Source organism: Cryptomeria japonica, chromosome 8, assembly GCF_030272615.1.
Source record: "Cryptomeria japonica chromosome 8, Sugi_1.0, whole genome shotgun sequence".
NCBI lineage: Eukaryota > Viridiplantae > Streptophyta > Pinopsida > Cupressales > Cupressaceae > Cryptomeria > Cryptomeria japonica.
In genome coordinates, this window is record NC_081412.1 from 553,396,523 (window position 1) to 553,417,460 (window position 20,938).

At 37.1% G+C, this 20,938-nt stretch overlaps 1 protein-coding gene across 1 annotated transcript in view; it reads right to left on the reverse strand.

The window, feature by feature from the left end:
• Positions 1–20,938, reverse strand: part of LOC131067103 (poly [ADP-ribose] polymerase 1) — a 91,365-nt gene that overhangs the window by 30,404 nt on the left and 40,023 nt on the right. Inside the window, exons 6-10 of the mRNA XM_058002037.2 lie at positions 12,261–12,456; positions 11,983–12,147; positions 11,676–11,736; positions 11,470–11,536; positions 10,920–11,162 (exon numbers count right to left, since the gene is read on the reverse strand). Of these exons, the coding sequence (XP_057858020.2) occupies positions 10,920–11,162; positions 11,470–11,536; positions 11,676–11,736; positions 11,983–12,147; positions 12,261–12,456 (732 nt within the window). The remainder of the gene's footprint in view (positions 1–10,919; positions 11,163–11,469; positions 11,537–11,675; positions 11,737–11,982; positions 12,148–12,260; positions 12,457–20,938) is intronic.

Here is a 20,938-nt window from a genome sequence, read left to right on the forward strand (position 1 = left end):
ATTTTTGTCCGGATTTTTATCCAAACAGAGGTCGATTTTCCCCTGAGCATTTTTGTAAGGATTTTTGTCCAGATTTTCATCCGGACAGGGATCGATTTTCCACTGGGAACATTATGAAGAGTTTTGAGTCTGGATTTTCATCCAAACTAACATCGAATTTCCACCAAGGAGATATTTTTCCAAGCTAGGTGAGTTTTAAGTGTGCATTTTTGTCCAAACACATATCGAATTTCCCCTGGGGGTGATTTTTTGCAAATTGAGTGCATTTTTGTCTGGATTTTTGTCCAAACTCACATCGAATTTCCCCTGGGAGGGTTTTTATGTACATTTTGATGAAATTGAGCATGGATTTTTGTCCAAGCACATATCGAATTTCCCTTATGGGGTAAATTTTGACACTTAAGTGATTTTTGAAGAGATTTTTCCATCCCAACTGATAGCGATTTTCCCTTGGAGGCTTTATTTTGGATTTAAATTGTAATATTTTAACAAATAAGCCCCATTTAATTGCTTTTAAATAATTATTAATGATTATTTAAAATTTAAAAGCAAAATTTAATAACTTGCAATAATTATTAAATGTTTGAACCTTCTAGAAGCAAGTTAGGGTTTCACCAAGCAAGTATTTAAGTGTTTTATCCCACATTGCTTGTGTGGTGAAAGTGAAAGATGAAAGCAAGTATATGAGAGGAACTTCAGCATTATTTTATTATTATTTTTGCCAGGTATCTCCATGAAACCGATTTTTTCTCCAAGTTGGGCAAATTTTTAGCAATGCGCTTTTGTGAAGCGTGGGATTGAGGATTTATTTTCCTCCATTTTTTCCAACTTATTGATCTATTCCTCTTGGCTGCCATTAAAGACCAGTTTCAAAATTTCGATTTTGCTAAGTTTGGCGATTTTTTCCAAATTTGGCATTTTTTGGTGAAAGTTGGCAATTTCATGTTTAGAGACTTGGGCGATTTTTTCCTCCACCATTTTTGCTTGTTGTTCAAACCTTCATTGCTGCAGATTACTGCCATTAATAACATTTTCAGAATTCTAAAAATTTTGATTTTTTGCGAAGGCAAATTTTTGTGTTTGGAGTATCCAACCCCAACTTGGGCGATTTTTTTCCAGATTGCTGCCATCCTTCATTGCTGCAGATCTAAGCTACCATTGACATCAATTTTCAGAATTCCATTTTGGCGCTAGACTTGGGAAAATTTCGATTTTGCTTGGGAGGTGATTGTGCCACATTTTGATGATTTTTGTGTATTCTTGTTGGCTGCCATCATTTCCAGCCTGCTGATTCGCTTCAGATCTGAGGTTTGCTTCAGATTTTGACCTCCATTAATGGCTGCCATTAATTTTCAGGCTTGAGTTTTTATTGCCCAACCAAGTCCAACTTACACATTTAGCATTTGGAAGTGTTTTATGGAGTTTTCTGTGTATTTTTTAGACCATTTTATCACTGTTGCAGGTCTGAAACTCCATTGTTAGGCGGTTGTCCTCAGAAATTTTCATTTCCAGCCACCTAAACAGTTTTGGCGAATTTGCTTGGGGCTGTTTCCTTAGCAATTTTTCATCATTTTCAGGGATTTAAACCACTTTGCAAGGTGCTGGTAAGTCTGAAGTATTCGATTTTCAGACTTGTCCTCAGAAAACTAAATTTTACCAGCCATACTTACATTCCAGAAAAAAATTGTTTTCATCAATAAAACTGATTTTTTATCAATTTTATGCACATTTCTGAAGATTACAACATGTTTTAAAAGTCTGATTTTCAGGTTGTCTTCAGATTTTGACCTCCATTGTTGACTGCGGAAGGTGTCTTCAGACATTCATTGTGTGAAAACACAATCTTTCACACCTTTTCCTTAGTCATCATCAATCAGGTTGTCTTCAGATTTTGACCTCCATTGTTGACTGCGGAAGGTGTCTTCAGACATTCATTGTGTGAAAACACAATCTTTCACACCTTTTCCTTAGTCATCATCAATCAGGTATACTCCTTTGTATTTTTGCTTGCATATTTTATAAGCATAAGGAGGTATTAAATGAATTTTATGGAAGGCTTCCATGCCTTAGTGTTGTCACACTTTGACCGTAATTGCTAAAATTTACCAAGTGTATGGATTATTTTCCTAACTCCATTAGCTAAAATTTTAGAAAGTCAGGAATTTTATTACGGATATTTTCCTAAGTCTAACTTCGAGCTTCGTACAGGTGTGATGTCAAAGTCAAGATACAAGGAAAGGAAAGAGCTGCTAAAGACGCTGGAGACTGGATTTTATCCAGAGTTTAAGATTTCATCCAGATGGAAGGAGATTGCTGATACAAACATGCATTTCCTGGACTTCGACCAGATGCAGCGTCGGATGTTCGGAGTCAAAGATCAGGTTCTTTCCCCAGCATATGCAAATATTATGAAGAGTGGCATTTTCCATGCCGCTGGGTTTCCACTGTCCATACAGTGCAGTGAGTTGATCCTGGAGTGTGCACGATGTTACAATCCACTCACAAGAATGATTAAGAGTCCCAAGGGCGTAGTCATCGCCTACCTTGCTGAGGATGCCATTGCTGAGGTGTTTGGAATTCCATGCGGAACTGACATGAACGATGTGACCAAGGAGGATTATGCAGATAGATACACAAAGAAGATGGGTGTATGTAAGAATTTAATTAACAAAGAGTGGATGATTGAGCCTGGGTCTCATCATTCCAAGGCTCCCAAGACACTTATGCGCATAGATTTTAAGGAGGAATATAGTGATTTGATATTCCTACTCAACAGAGTGATGGGAATGCCGCAGGGAGCAATATTTCATGGATGGATGTTCTAACTCATCCAGGATTGTCTTAGAGGAACACTAGTGAATTGGTCCAAGATTATAAGTGACAATCTAGATTTTCGGTTGAGAAATGTAGAGCGGTCCAAGTCATTCGCGATGACTTCCTACCTGGTGTACCTACTTGCATGATTTGTTTCATACAGAGGATTAATATGCAAAGGTGAAGTCGGGAATGGGCAAGGGCAATTTAAGAGTTATGAATGTTGCCCCCAACTGAGCATGCATAGAATTGAAGACTATAAGAGAGTGAATGATGCATTCACTATGTTCATCACACGGATGTTGCAAGGCGGAATCCACAGAAGATTGTCCAAGGAGGCAACAGAGTTAATAGAAAAATATGGACCGTGGTATATACAGTTTCCCACTTTCACATACCTCAGGATTCATGGGTTTCAATCTGAACCCTACAAACTTCCTAGGTATCCCATCGACAGAATGATATTGTTGGAAGTGGTGAGACAACTTCTAGAGTTCGACATTCTCCAGAGAGAGAATCACAGGACAGGAATGACATTCCCTATTTCAGTTGGGAAGACATCAGAGGTTTGCCAATCTGCCATAGCCACCAGCACTGCAGGTGAGGAGATTGCATTCTACAAATTTGCAACATATAAGAAGAGAGAAAGATTTGATCCAGACAAGAAGATCGAAAGGATCAAGGGAGAGAAGTTCACTCATTAGGTTGACATAGAGGATTACTGGGCTAACTTAATGGACGAACAAGCAGTGAAGAGAAGAATGTGGTCCAAAATGTCAGTGGATTTCATGAGGAAGTGTGGACTTTTCCTCATCCCTGATCAGGTATTAGATGATAGAGATCATACACACCCACATTATGAGAATAAAATGAAGGCGGCAATCCTATTGCCAAATTGGTCAGAGTCAGAAGAGATTGACCTGAATGTATTGATAAGAGACGTCTTGAATTTCTCCCGCCTATGGGTGGATATACAGATGAATAAATTAGTTGACATGGGTGTTCCATTCACTTATGAAAGGATGAAGCCGGAAGAGTCTACTTCCGAGGATGATCAGAGGACTGTCAGTGATGTCAGGATTCATGCAGACGAAGAGAGTCAAGCTCCCAAGAGAAGGAAGAACACGCCTGGAGAAGTCAAGGCCAGAGGGAAGAAGATTGAGGAGGTGAAGAAGAAACAAAAGACTATCACTCCACTTATCATTCCTTCACCCCCTCCCAGTGTCTCATCAATCGAAATGATTGAAGTAACAGAACAGAATAAGGAGACTCGGCAGTGTTCCAACACAATGATACTACCAGAGAATATTCTGGAATTCCATGCCACAACAACATCTGCACCTCCTGGTGAGAATAATGATCAGCCGGAATCCCCTACTGTCCTTTTGGAAGTTAGCTTGGGAAATGAAGTATATGACTGGACCAAGAGTAATCCTGATGATAATGATGATGTTATTTCGGCATGGAAAGGACTTGATCGAGAAGTATGTCTTGATGATGGTATGGAAATGGCCGCTATTCCTGAATAGCTGACGAGAAGTATGGAGAAAAGTAAACAAATGATAGAGGCATAGCCTATTGATGATATTGATGACTACCTAGCTAGGAGTGCTAAGAAGAAGGAGCCCAAGAGAGAGGAGATTTTGTCGCACATAGCTAGAGATGAGACAGGAATGCGGATTGCACAGATTGTTGTTCCTATTGCAAGCGTGACAGCGAACATTGCTACTCCTATGGATTTCCAGATCACTTCAGTCGCCCTTGATCGTACATCCCCAGAGCAGGAATTTCAGGAGATTGGTGACAACCTCCAGGCAATCAATGCAAGGTTAGGCAGAGCAATTGCGGAAAATGAAAAGTACAAAGAAGAAAATATTAGACTCAGAGAGTATATTGCAGAGACAAGGCATGGAGATCCCACCCTTATTTCCCCTATTGCAGTTGACCATGGAATACATTCACACTGCAAGGTAGCAAGAGGTACACACTCAGAGGTGGAAAAGTGGATTGAAAGCACAAGAAAGCAAGCAGATGATTTCCTTTCTCAGTTTGTCCATGCATATGATAAGACAACAATGCTCGTATTCAGAATCCAGTATTTGGAGGGAGTTTGGGAAGAATTTCGGTCTATTCAGGACAAGACTATTCCACGCCTCCTGGCATCGAAGAAGGTTCCTAATTCCACCTTGGTCAGCGAGAACATTGTGCATAGTGGAGACACATATGATTTCCATGGCTGGTATTGTGCATTAGCCTTGAAGAAATCAACTTATGAGAACGCCCAATCGAGTTGTATGGAGATGGAAGGATTAATTCAGGACATTCAAATGAAGATCCTTCCCTCGATTGAGGAATTATTAGGTGTTGATGTTAGTGATGCTAGTGGTTTACACTTAGCCGAATTAAAAGACAAAATAAAATTTATGTATTTTCGCCAATTGGACTCTTTGAAGAAGAGTCAGATAGATGACTTGGTCTCTTTGTTGATTCATGTTCATAATTCGTAGAAGCTCATGCCAGAATGGGAGAACACTTTGAATGCTTGCTCAGATTCATTGGATGTGATTGATTTACAGCAAGATACCTTGCCTAGCATTTCCATGGAGGAGTTAGATTTAGTATTGGCTAGATTCTTGGAGTATGCTGGGAGAGAGAGAGAGATGCAGGGAGGAATCTTCTAGAAGATTCCCTTTATGATGACTAGGTATCTTTTCATTGGGCCATATGTTGGTGGCGCCATTTTTGATGTAACCCTAATTAGGGCAATTCTAGGGTTTTGTTGGCATCATCTCGACCGTTGATCTTAGATCAATCTAGGCCATCCATTTTTGTAAGAGACTCTATATATGCCTCCTTGTCTCTCATTTTTAAGGGAGAGTTTTTGTAGAATTGTTGGTATATGCTACAGCTATTTGAATCCTAATCATTGTTCAATTGTTGGTGATTTTGCTCTTCAAATGTTGTATTTGCATTCATGGTTCTCAATTCCTCCAAGTTAGATTAGAATTTAGATTAGAATTTATTTTCATGTATGTTAGATTGAGTGAAAGATTTGTTGAATTCATTTGTGTGGAATCCTTAGTCCATACCACTAGCCTCTTTTCGCTGGTAAGTGCACCTTGTGTGGTCAGCTGGAATTTGAGTAAGCATAACTTCAACTATTACGCGTCTGTTGACAAGCATCAACTTGGATGGTGTCTACGTTTGATGGTAATAGTCTGAAAATCTTTAAGTATACCTTAGATGATTGCACTAAGCTTGTGTCAATACCTGATTGTGAGACCTTGCCTAGTTTGATCCCATTAAATCCATTCATCATTTCCTACATTCCTAGGTTTAGAATAGATTTCCTGAACCCTATTCTTTTTTCCCCTTTTTTCGTAAGAAGTAAATCCAGAGCCTTATTGATACATCTTAAGTTGTCAGCACACCTATTCCGCATCATTCATGATAATCCAAACATTTGCATAAGCCCCCAAGTGAAACACAACAATTCACATCAACCACTGAACTTACCCACTCGTCAAGACCTGACATGTAGAAACCTTGGAATCATTTTAGTTGATCTCATTCTTAGCATCTAAGGTGATTTTGTTCAAGAGAGGGTAAATTACTTTGGTAATTTATTCTATATTGTTATGTGCATAAAAAACACACCAACATGTCCCTCTAGGCTCACCTAGGTTTAGCCCAAGTTCGCCAAAGGTCCCTCTTGGGGTGCCCAGAAGGGATCCTAGGCAAACCCAATGGGGAACCAGCTCGAGACCCAAACCCAAACCCAAACCGTACCATGGGAGGATTTTAGAAGAGCCCAGTAAAATAGAATATTTTAGTTAAGGATCATTGCACATAAAATACCATCCCTCGTCACACCATGTCAAGTGAGCTTGTAAACAAAGTTTTGTCTAACATTGTGAAATAAAGGATTTAGATCGTATCATTTGCTATTTACCATGTAAATATAAATTTCTGTAATCGGCTGCATATGAAAATTAGTATTCAACATTTTGGATCTCTCTACTAGATCCATTTACATGAATAAGAAGATTGTATTTCAATTTTTCAGTTTCTCATGCTCTTTACAGTTCAGCTAAACAAATTTTTCAATTAGAACTTGCTTGTTATTAGAATGCGTATAGCTTTGGTCAGAATATACTGATCGTTATATCTGTTGAACGTGAATAGCTTCGGTCTTCGAATTAGTTATGATCATCTATTACTATCTGTTATCGATCTAATCACTTACCGTTTTCCTTTATTCAGTGATTATTAGTAATGGTTATGACTAAGGTAAATTGCATTGTTAGTTAGTGTTTCGATTCACTAATGAATTGTTACAAATTGTTTTAGTGCCACCATTTCGTGTTAAGGGACACGGCCCTTGGGGAAGCCCGTGGAAATCATATTTATGGACAATATTATTTCCTTAGCACGGTAATGAACTACAGGAGTGCAGATCGATACTTACCTACAAGTCGTGCCATATAAACAAGCAGTCTGTAATTATCATCGAATTATAAGGAAGTTCATACAATACAACTTGAAAGGCATTTGGATAATATATTACATATCGTGGCATATACATACAGCAGATTGGTGACTACAAACTGATATGTCACTTACATACAAATCATATTCGAAGGATTTAATTGATATCAGATTGTGACCAAGGTACAAATAAAATTTTTAAATTACCTAATCGAATAAATCTGATTCCAAAATTAACATGGTATCAGAGCCAGCATAAGGATAAGATCAGATGAGATTTATTTAGGCAAGACTACTCTTCATATACCCTCGATTTCCTCACTCTCTTCTATAAGTCGCAATGGTGAATGGTGTTAGATTCGAGGATCGCCTTGAAGGAGCTTCCAACTTTGTATCTTGGAAGTTTAGGATTATGATTGCCTTAAGAGACAATGATTTAGATGAATTCGTAAAGAAAGCTATACCAGAATCAGAAGAAGAAGATAAAAAGCTTCAATGGATGAGAAAGAACAATAAAGCCATGAAGATGTTAGTTGACTCGGTGAAAGATCATATCGTGCCAATTATCTCCAAGATGGAGACTGCCTATGACATGTTCAAATCATTAGAGAACACGTATGAGATAAACAACACAAGTCGAGCTCTTGCCCTAAAGCAACAACTCCATCATGTAAAAATGATCAAGGGCAAATCTATCATCTCATATTTCATGAGGATAACAGAACTGAGAGACCAGCTCTCCACCATTGGTCACACAATTGAAAGTAAAGAGTTAACCATGTTAGCCCTCAATGGTCTCCCTTCTTCTTGGGAATCATTCATTCAAGGGATAAGTGCACAATCTAAACTTCCCAAGTTTGATCGTCTAAAAACAGATTGCATTCAAGAAGAGTCTAGATTGGCGATAAGAGGCATTGGCCAAAGCTCCATAAATGAAGATATTCATGTTCTTGCCTCGCACAACTCAAAGATGAAAGGTAAGAAAGGATATTTCAAAAGGAAGAAAGATGAGGAATCCAATGGTGCTCCTACATTCAAAAGAAGGAAGGATATTTCAAAAATCCAATGTTTTAGATGTGACAAATATGGGCACTATGCAATGCAATGTCCAACCAGGACTATGCCTCAAGCTTCCATTGCAAATGTTGGTGAGACTCTTCCGCAAAAGGATTCATATGGATTCATATTCTGACTTGGAAGAAGTTATAGAGTTTTGAAGTTCTATTTGTGATGAAGAGATTGAAATTCAGAAGGAAAATACAAAGGACTTTAGCGGAGATTCTGAGATTTCACATTTCCATTTTTTATAAAACAAATATTTACCTGCAGAAGTGCAACAGTTTACTTGTGAAAGCCTTGGAGGCATTTGTGCAAATGATGATATCATCTAGGGTTACAAAGCAAGTTGAGACAAGAAGGCTTTCCCAATGAGAGGGAGCATACTACAAGGAGATTTTGTTCTAAATCTCAGGATGGTCATATTCCTACCTAGGGCTCAATCTTATGACAGTAGATCCATGGTGGTTGTGGATCTAGCACTTCCAACTGTATTAAGATCATACCAGATGATGAAAGTCTCATGAAGCAAGATATCTTCCATGATTGGGACCATGTGAGCACGGGATGCTTCCATGACAGAGGGAGTAGTCAAGAGAATATGCTTCGATTGATATCCGAGGATCTCGATCATAGTGATCAATCAATAGTCAGGTTGGAAAGCCTTTACATTGAATCCTAGGTCATGAGGTTCCTGAAAAGATGGAGACTTGGTGAGCTTGGAATACACCAAGAGTGATGCAGACTCCAACCTTGCATTTCATGAAAGGTCAAGGCATGCGGAGATCAACCGGAAAGGTATGTTATTCAATTGAGATATATTAGTATGGATGAACAAACTACAGATACCGTCACCAAGCCTCTCTAGAATAAAGTTTGCATACTTTTGAGGTAAGCTTGGTATGGTAGAAAATGTAGCTTTAGCTGAGATTGAGTATAAGCTACATTAATTTGGTTTCATAATACTAATGTATTCCTTTAAGATGTTTAAAGTGTAAACTCTTATGAATAAAATTTTATTAATCTGATATGGATCATGATTAAGTGTCATGTGTGTGACTCCATGACTACATTGGTTCAGTGCTTGTTGAGCCCCTGTGAACATTATTTGGAGGTGACAATCTCTCAATGATGGACACTTGTATTTCTGATCTTTATTGTAAGATGACGATCTAACAATACCGATCTTACCATCATGATGGATATCATGAGACGTGATATCCGTGGACATGTCATGATGGTTGTCATCTCTAAGTAATATATGTTCATGGTGGATGTCATGAGAAATTATATCCATGAATATGCCATGCCAGATGATGTTACTAACAGAGATGCTCATGGTGGATATTATGTGACGTAATATCCTTGGACATGCCATGAATCAATATCCTTAAATTTGCCATTAAGGTGGATATCATGAGATGTGATATCCATGGACAAGCCATTATGTGGGTATTACATTACGAGATCATGGTGAATATCATGAGACATGCTATCCGTGAATATGCCATATCTTCTGATATCACAGTGAGGTGATATCTTTCTTTTATAGATGAATCTGTTGTGATCACAATAAAGTGTTGTAGGATAGATGAATATCCTCCCTTGCTAAGAGGTAGTGTTACAATACGTATAGCTTCGGTCGGAATATACTAATCGTTATGTCTGTTGAACATGAATAGCTTCGGTCTTCGAATTAGTTATGATCATCTATTACTATCTGTTATCGATCTAATCACTTATCGTTTTCCTTTATTCGGTGATTATTAGTAATGGTTATGACTAAGGTAAATTGCATTGTTAGTTAGTGTTTCGATTCACTAATGAGTCGTTACAAATTGTTTTAGTGCCACCATTTCGTGTTAAAGGGACACAGCCCGTGGGGAAGCCCGTGGAAATCATATTTATGGACAATATGATTTCCTTAGCACGGTAATGAACTACAGGAGTGCAGATCGATACTTACCTACAAGTCATGCCATATAAACAAGCAGTCTGTAATTATCATCGAATTATAAGGAAGTTCATACAGTACAACTTGAAAGGCATTTGGATAATATATTACATATCATGGCATATACATACAGCAAATTGGTGACATATACAAGAAGCAGATTGAATTCTACAAACTGATATGTCACTTACACACAAATCATATTCGAAGGATTTAATTGATATCATCAATTGTTATCAGATTGTGACCAAGCTACAAATAAAATTTTAAAATTACCTAATCATATAAATCTGATTTCAAAATTAACACTTGTAACTTCTACAATTAATTTACCTTGAACACTGCACAATCATCGCAATTTTCATTGATTAAAAAATCATTCTATGAACAATGAAATTTCATTACCATTGTAGTCAGTGAAACTAATAGCAAAGCATAATACAATAAAATATACACATTCTATAATAAGGGGAAAAAAGGGAAAAAAAAAGAGGTGAACAAGTGAGTGAAACTAATAGGAAAGCATATTAAAATAAAATGTACACACTCTATTATAAGGCAAAAAAAATAGAGGTGAACTACCTGTCAAGGCCCACAGAAAGAATACCTGTTAATGCCAGTGGATAAGTCTGACATATTAAGAGTTGTATTGTAGATATTTTTCCCTTCTTCCAGAATGTGCCCAGTATCTTGCAGACCAGATTCTTCATGAACAGAACTTCTCCCTTTAACCTTAACCTTAACAAAGTTTTCTTTCCCTTCAACTTTATACTCATCCATTGGGAGTCGCCTTCTTTTTTCCAAACTGTCAACTAGATAGGATTCCCTAAGAATTGGTATTTTCATATTCCTGGTTGAAAAACATAAGCCAAATGAAATTAGAATTATATGATTGCCAAGAAACCATACGAAGAATCCATTTTGTCTAATACTTTTTGTTTTCTTATTCCTGTTTAAAGAAAAAAAATATAATTCATACAGCATGAATTTAATGATCAACAAGAAGCCACATGAACAATTTCCACATTTTAGAGACTATTATCTTGTACCAGCAGAATTCCATCATCTGCCAAAGCCCAGGCAATAACAAATTATATCGAAAAAACAAAATACTAAATGATACAATGCTCTTACATTACGAAAGGAGACAAACTTACCTTGCTCTTTCCACTTCAGTTTTATGCTCATCAATCTCTCTTTCATTTATGACCAAACAGTCAGCATCTAGCAATAGCTCAACAAAAGAAACAGCCCCACACATGGTTAAAAATGCATGCCTCAGATCTACAATATATGTTTCATATTAGAAACACCGCATATATGCCCATACCACAGTTGGCAACATAAATTTTGAAATACTTACCTCGTGTAAGCTTGCCTAATAATTTACCACCAGCTGCCTCAATTCTATGCTTCCATTCCACCTGCAGAAAAGTTTATGCTTTATAACAATTTACTAAAACCACAATTCTTGTAATATCCAATGTATCCTAAATATAGAATCTAAATGATAACACCAAGTCACATCACAATCGTTACTTTGCAATCAATTCCTCAAAAGAGTGATGTGATAAAACACAAAAGCATCTATGCTATCTATAATTTGTATCGAATTGCTAGGATATACTAAAGATTTTAATGAACATCAAAGAGTGGAACTGCATTCATACACGGGATTCAGTAAGATTTCCAACAATTGCCACTGCTAACAGCTGCAAGAATCCAACGTTCGGGTCCTGTGACTGCCCTATTATATCTTGATTTTCAGAGTGCTTGCTAATAGATTGTGGAGGCAGGATACGTACTAACTTCTTTCCACTCTGTGATTTAAACCACTGCAAAGAACCAACCCGGTTACTCAACAAATTTCTATTTAATAAACACTAAAGGCAAAAAACTTAAAAACAACTAAAAACAGAAGGAAGAAAGGTTTAGCTGACAAACCAACCTGAAGAAGATACTCATTATTTGTCTCCTTGGGGATTTTCCATTTTCCTTTCTGACGTTCAGGATTTGTAGTTGAGTAAGTGCATTTGCTCCATGCTGATAGAAAACCTCTGCATCTATACTGACCTCCAGAATATTCTAATCCACCACCACATATTGGGCACTCTTTGAGGGCCCCAAACAGCATGCCATCCACACTGATATAGACATGAAAGTGAAAATGCAAGCATTAACTGAGGTGGTTTTGAATTGTAGTGAATATGAACTATTACCAACCAATCTCCAACATTAGAAATATTGTTCATATGGATCAAATGTTTAAATTGAAAAAGATTTTCAAAAGTCAAAGAAAAGTTGGGGTGTGAAGCACAAATGTCCTTGAATGCTTGCACTTATGGAGGAAAATGTGTGTACAAAGCACATTTTAGACACCCTAGAGCACAGTATCTGATCCATAAAAAGAGGTGGAAATCACATTCTTTCATCGAACAACAGATACTTCCTCTACCAAGTTGGGCCAAAGCCAATTGCCCAATCTGCAACATAACTTAAAAGGTTAGATTTCATAACACTTTAACTGGCTGCCATCCCAAATCTTATAACTCTATCAACCGTCACATGCTCAAACCCACATCTCTCAATCATTGCAAATACATTGCTTTACACAGTAGAAGCTATTTGAAAGTTCTTCTACTTGTAAAACTATAACAATTGCCTAATTAACTTGTAACATGGGAAACAAGTAAAGTGTATCCCTCAACATCAAAAGCATGTAATGAGAGTGCTTACATCCGAAAAACACAAAATTGGGACAAAACTCCAACATAAAAATCTCTTAAAAGTGCATATAGTGCAATGTTACAAGCTCACACAGCTCCCTCTTGGTGGCATTTTCCTCCAATCACCTTGCTTCTACTTTGGCAACCTCTTCTTCCTTGCTTATGGGTGAATCTTCCCTAATTCTTTGAATACAGATGTGGATGAAGTCTTCAACATATTGCTTCATAATGCCCTGTTTTCTTGCAATGAGTGTGAAAATTCTTGCCCTTGCCAATAGAAAATTATCCTTCCTCTTGAAGTTATTTTGCTCTCCATTAATGGACTTCTTATTCCAACACTTGGCCAAAAAATGTTTAACCAAACCACAAAATGAATGTGGATGTGCATCCCAACAATCTTCGGCTACATGGCCTCCCTTTTTGCATATGAAGCAAACAACAGAAAGCTTGCCTCTTACATACATTATTGGATGCTTACTTGGACTCCTGGCTTTCCTCCATGTGCTATCCCTAGGTTTGTTTGTGCAAGTTTCCTGAGATGGCAATGTTATACCTCTTACTTGGGGATATTTTCCTTTCTTGAGAGATGATTTGTACTCCTCTTGAAAGCTCTTCCCCATGCAACCTCCTCTTGAACACTCTTCTCTTGTTGCATGACTGTCCACTCCTTAATGCCATCTTGCAATTTTCCATATAAATATGGAATGACATCTTTCAGTCCTCTTCAACTTCGATCTGATGTCCCCATCTTCTTAGAGACTCATGTGTCGCTTTGAAGTGTTTCTCCATCTTTATCAACCAGCTCAACATAAAGATGCTTCAAATCATCCTTGGCTTCAACATAAGGAATGACATTTTAATCTTATAGGCTGATTATTAGAAATTGTTAGCTTGGGCTCCTTGTCATCGCAAACTTTCTTCATTGCTGCAGTTTCGAAACATTCTCCAACCTCTTGTATTCCACCCACAAATCCAAAACCTATGAATTGAGGTCTTTCTACAACCATACATTGGCCATTTCCAAGCCCTTCTTCATTAACATTTCCATAACCTTTCTTCATTAACATCTTAAACCCAAATTCTTTAGCATGAATTTAAAAACCACTATAAGATTATTGATGGGAAGAAAATAAATTTGGTTACGTGTCCATTGTGTATACCCATTTGGGTTTATGCATCTCTCATTGACGAGGTTTGTTTCCCACTTCACTCTTTCACCATCACATTGGTATTTTGTCAACACCTCTTCTTTTGATTGCAAAACTTGTTGCAACACTTCTATGATGCTCATTAGGACCTCTATGATGCCCATTAGGAAGTCTTTGTGGTTTGTCAACCAAACTTGCAATTCTTCATTTTCCTCATGTTGCAAACAACTTCCTCAGCCCATCGTTTCCATTCGAAAAAATTTATCATTCCCTTCCAACCTTTCAAATCTTGCTCTCTTCAGAGCATTTACCATGGTTGAGCACTTGAAACAACAAACTTGCACTTTGGCAACAAACATTGGGTAACAACATAGACAATATGGTGTTGTCAAACCTTCATGCACAAGGAAAACCACTCCAATATCACTTGAACAGTTAAAATTACTAGAGATTCTACTCTACTTTTAACATAACACTCTAATTGCCTTCCATTCAACGAATTGGCGAGCACTTGAAACAACAAACTTGCACTTTGGCAACAAACATTGGGTAACAACATAGACAATATGGTGTTGTCAAACCTTCATGCACAAGGAAAACCACTCCAATATCACTTGCACAGTTAAAATTACTAGAGATTCTACTCTACTTTTAACATAACACTCTAATTGCCTTCCATTCAACGAATTGGCACATTATTATGTTTGCCATTTGGAGGAATTGATTATGTGTTGCATTGATGTTTTGTCATTGATGTCAACACTAGCTGCTTTGGCTGTTTACCGATATCCTTTTGGTCCCGGTCGGATGTTTGGTTTCTGGTTGGTAAGATCATGATGATCCGATATACTCTGGTATGCTTTGGCTTATGGAAAAGCCTACTTTGTTGATCTGGTGAGGGTTTCACCAATAGAGATTGATTGAAGATCTTTTGATATTACGCATAAGTGGTGTTGGTGTGGCTTCTAGTAGAGTTTCCGGATGCTGATGGTTATCATTTTCGTGTTCCAGTTGATTGGTGGCGTTGCATTTAAAACCATACCTATTATGTTCTATCTAGGTTTCGGACCGGCTTAATGTAACGTGTTGATTGGTCTTCTCCATGTGTTTCCGAGAAGACTTATGGGTTGGATATTATTTGTTTTGGTCTCACGTCGACATGTTTTATAATTATGTAATATGTTTTATTGTCTGGTGGCCGACCTAATTGCTTAAGGTCGAGGGTTTGTATATATATGATGTAAGATCTCATTGTAGATCATGGTATGGAATGGAAATGGTATGCAAGTGAATAATGTAATAATCATGCAGAGGATTTCGTCGATCATTGGTGATTGAGTTGGGTTTATGTAAGAGGATTAAGTCCTATGGTATTGAGCTTAACCAAAATTGTACTCAGGCATAGGAGATGCTATTATTGCAGTTCATTCTTCCTTCCGAATTGTAGTCTGGATTTTTATGTAGTCAGTGAGACTCATTTTGTCATGAGCAGCATGTTCTAGGTTGTTGGCCTTCCTGCAAGTGCAGGCCCCTCAATTTGTAATCACAAGCTTACTGCAAAAGTATTATCTGACTATGGGTAGGTTTCCCATCGTGGTTTTCCCTTTACCGAATTTTCCACGTACAAATCTTGGTGTCATGTGGATGGTATTTATTCTCTAATTGTTGGTTGTGCTTAATTGATATATCTACTATTTCGGTAATTGGTTTATGTATTCCGGTATTGATCTTATGTGTTCCGGGTAACAATGTTTTAATTAAGGTTCTGATAATCTAGTGACAGCTAATTCACCCCCCCCTCCCCTCTCAGTTGTCTTCCGGTTATTTGAACTATAGCACTTGTCCTCTCTCCAGAATCTTAACAGCTTGAGGAAGATCCTATGGCATCTAACAGTTCAAGTTCATCTAGTTTATCTGTAGCTATCTTTCGGAGAGAAATTCCTAGGCTTGATGGAACAAATTACAGAGTATGGAAGATTCGGATGGAGACTCATCTAAGATTTCTTGGTAAGGAAATTTGCGAAATCACAGAGAATGGTGTTACTCCTTTTAATCTGGCATCTGGCAATCCTCCTCCGGCAAACTTGGACAAGGAGCTTGAGAATGATTGTAGAGCTAGAGAAGCCCTCTTGTCTGCACTTTCTGATCAGCAAATAATGGAATTGACTGACAAATCATCAACAAAAGCTATATGGGACAAGTTGGTGACTCTTAATGAAGGTGACCCTACTATTAAGATTGTTAAACTTGATGGTTACCGAGTGAGATATGAAAACTTGAAGATGGAAGAAGATGAAAGGATTATTGCATTTTTGGAAAGGGTAAATGAAATTGTCATGGGAATTCAATGTTGTGGTGGATCTCTAAGTGAAGATAAATTAGTTTCTAAAGTTCTGAGAGATTTACCATCGGCTTATAAGATGAAGGCTACTGCAATTAATGAATTGAGAACAATGGTAAATACTTTTGTCAATAGGGATACCTTGGTTGGGAAATTATTTGCTTTTGAGCTTGAAGAATTTGGAACTTCTAGAGCTGTGAAGTCTTAACCTTATTTTCATGCATTTACATCATCAACCGGCAAGCAAAATTGGAAAGCTTTGTATGCAAAGGAATTGGATGATATGAAGAGAGAAGATGAAGAATTTGAGCAAATTGAAGCCCTATTTGCTATAAGAGTACCTAAAGGACAGATAGGAAGTAAGTATGAAGAAAAATCACCTTTTAAATGTTTTGCATGTAATAAGATAGGTCATTTTGCATCTAGATGTCCTAAAAGGAATTCAAGATTTGAAGAAAGAGATAGAAGATCCTTTAAGCCTAACCCTGGATATCAGAACAAGCATAAGTACAGGAAAAACAAAGATAAATCATGTTACTTTGCGGATGAGGAAGGTGTGACTAATTCTGATGATGAACCGACACAAGACTCTGCTAGTGGTTCCGGCAATGGAAAGGAATGGGTGTTTTTGACTATCAAGGAAGATGATCCGGCACTGGAGGAGAATGTACTTGAAGAAAAGGCCCTTGCTGCTAAAATTGAAGATAAGGATGAATGGGTAATTGACAGTGGATGTTCACATCATATGACTAGAGATAAAAGGAAGTTTCTATCTTTGCAAGAATTTGATAGCGGTCTAGTTAGATTTGGAGATGACAAAGCATGCATGATCAAAGGAAAAGGAACTATATCATTAAATGGTAAGCACAATACTAATAATGTTTATTATGTTGAAGGTTTAAGGCATAATCTTTTGAGTGTAGGATAGTTGGTGGATAAGGGATTTCAATTACAATTCAAGGATGGAAAATGCAAGATCATTAATAGATCTGGATTGGAGATTGCAACAGGTACTCAAGACAAAAGGTAATATATTTCATTTGAATTCCGATGAGAAGACATGTTTGATTGCACAAATTGATGAGAGTTGGCTTTGGCATAAAAGGCTATGTCATGTGAATTTTGATTGCATGGTAAAGATCAGTTCAACTAAGGTAGCTAGAGATATACCTAAGATTGTGAAGCCCTATAATCCGGTATGTAAAGTATGTCAAATGGGAAAAAAAGTCAGAACCTCTTTTAAGAGTATACAAGACAAATCTAATGATTTCTTGATCTTATTCATACTGATTTGTGTCGGCATGTTCGAATTTTTGACAAGTATGAAAGGAGGTCTACCCCTCTCATTTTAAACCTAATCATGGGGAAATTCAAGATCTCAATTACACTAGTGAATACAAGTGAGCAAGCAATCGGTCTTCTATCAAGCATTGGAGCAGAAGTGAAGTCAAGATTGAAGCATTGGAGATGACATTCATGTTCTATGTTTTATGAAGACAACCTACATGAAACCCTAATTCCTTTGTGGAGACAAACAAAACTTCATTAAAGTATATCATTAGTGTTTCATTCATTTTCAGCCTTTCCCTTAAAAGAAAAGTATTTTACTACAGTATTTCATTTACATCTTTCAATTCAATTTCATGGTCAATTCCGAAACCGAGGTTTGACCTAAGGCAAACCCCTATTCCCAATAATTTCTACCTTCTTTCTATGTGCAAGAAACAGGTACAGAGATTTTCAATCGGATTTTCATCAAACAATAATAAAGGTCTACCCCTCTCATTTTAAACCTAATCGAGCGGAAATTCAAGATCTCAATTACACTCTAGTGAATACAAGTGGGACAAGCAATCAATCTTCTATCAAGCATTGGAGCAGAAGTGAAATCAAGATTCAAGCATTGGACATGACATTCATGTTCTATGTTTTATGAAGACAACCTACATGAAACGCTAATTCCATTGTGGAGACAAACAAAACTTCATTAAGGTATATCATTAAAGTTTCATTCATTTTCAGCCTTCCACTCAAAAGAAAAGTATTTTACTGCAGTATTTCATCTACATCTTTCAATTCAATTTCATGGTTAATTCCAAATCACAATTTCCCCCTTCTTTTTGTGAGTAGAAAACAGGTACAAAGATGGGTTTAGAAGGAATGACATAAGTCACAAAGACGAACGGGTTCAACTTTCGACAACAAGAAAATCGGAGGACCATGGCGAATTGATACTCCAGTCCCAAAAAATCAAGCCGATCTTCTGGGAACAAATCCAAGACATATTTTTCTGCTCAAATCCAAGTTGGTGGCTCATTTCAACATCTGTAGCTTACTGTTTCTGTCGAATTGCTTCAATTGTCACCTATTTTACCCTAATCTTCAACAATTCAAATCAATTCAATTTACAGAGGAGAAAAGCCCTATCTATTAGATTCCATCTCCCCCCAATGTAATGGTGAATTAGGTCATTTAGTGGTTTTATTATCTTAATTTAACCCTAACCCTAATTTTACACCATCACAGTGAAAAAAAGGTTTGAGCTAGTTGTTAAGGACCTGACCCTAGAGGAGGAAGTTGATCATCCTATTGGTACTTATGACAGTGATTGTGTTGACTATAGCAGCAACAAGCATTGTTTCTGGGAAATTTTATAAGTGCAAAGTTCATTTCCTTTTTGTCTCCTATGGCTAAAATGTATTGAATATAATAATTGTACCCTTATCTATTGTTTGTTGCAATATTTTGATGTAAATGTGTAGTTTTTTTTTTCTTTTGTTAATTGTTCGTTTACAAATATTTTGCTCAAATGATCATCAACATGAGACCAACACAAGCTCTTGCAAGCACAACCAAGACTAACATCAGATCCTTTCGAGCAACCACACTAGAAACCACCTATAGAAAACCTTGAGTCACAAATTAGAAATCTGCTTATTTAGAAACAACTTCCACAATAGAAGCCAGCTATTAAAGACCAAGAATCACAACTGATAAAATCATATTAGATGTCCCTTTGGGATTTGAACTTGGATCTCGGCAATGAGAACTCAATGCTTTAACCGATTAAGCTCAATCTCTTGGACTAAATGTGCAGGTTTGGCTAGAGTTGTGGCTCCTATATTGTATGAAATACTCTTCGTAACCAGCTTCTAATTAAAAAAAGCCTCACACTGTCATTACCCAATAATCTCAATATTATAAAAAATTTGAAAATGCCTTAGTTCAAATAACAGACTACAGCCAACACTACATTTGCTTCCACATAGAAACATATCTTGATCGTCGTTGGGATCCACATCCTTGTGCTTTATCTCAACACCATTTTCTACTATATAGCTGTTGCAATTCTGCTCTATTCTGAAAGCTATTAGGGAAACTTACATTTTTTTTCTGCATCAAAACTATCTTGCAGATTATATCTTCCTACATCACCGTTCTATCTTGCTGCTCTACACTTGGTCATCATACGTATCACTAGGAACTTCCCCCACTATCATAAAACCACTGATCTCCAAGATTCAGATCTGTGGTCTTATTCCTCTTGAGACTTAGAACACTTCCTATCAATAGAATCACTCTTACATAGAGGCATCCTTCAAGAGTTGAACACGTTTTCTTTTCCAAAGTTATAACATTATTGTTGGGGTTTAATCATCAAATGTGTATAACAAAGATTACATCTAACACTCCCTCAAATGTTGAATATCTACATTCATTGTATGGTCATCTGGGATTGCAAACTTAAAAAGTGTGAACTTTCAACCTGGCTTTTGTTTCACAAATAAAAGAACATGAAACGAAGGTAGAACATGAAATGAAGGTAGATAGATAGTTTGCATTCAACCTTAGAATAAGGCACTTTCAACCTGGCTTTTGTTTCACAAATAAAAGAACATGAAACGAAGGTAGAACATGAAATGAAGGTAGATAGATAGTTTGCATTCAACCTTAGAATAAGGCTTAGTAGATGGATAGTTTGCATTCTAGCTTAGATTAAAGTGTAATTCTATTAATTTTATTTCATATTCATCTCCATTACTGCAAACATTACTGCAAATTGAATGGAAGGCTTCTTTGTGTGGTACCATTAATCCAACAATACCCTTGAAACCCTATCTTTTGGACTCTAGCTTAGATTATAGTGTAATTCTATTAATTTAATTTCATATTCATCTCCATTACTGCAAACATTACTGCAAATCGAATGGAAGACTTCTTTGTGTGGTACCATTAATCCAACAATACCCTTGAAACCCTATCTTTTGGACTAAAATCATAATTGATATTATCAGTTTCTTTCTTTAACCCTAGCCTTTAGACTGACTTAATCTGACCCTTCAAACAGTTGTACTTCACCATTTCAATTATGGTGCTTGTTTACTCCTTCCCTTTCTTTTGCCCCATCCTT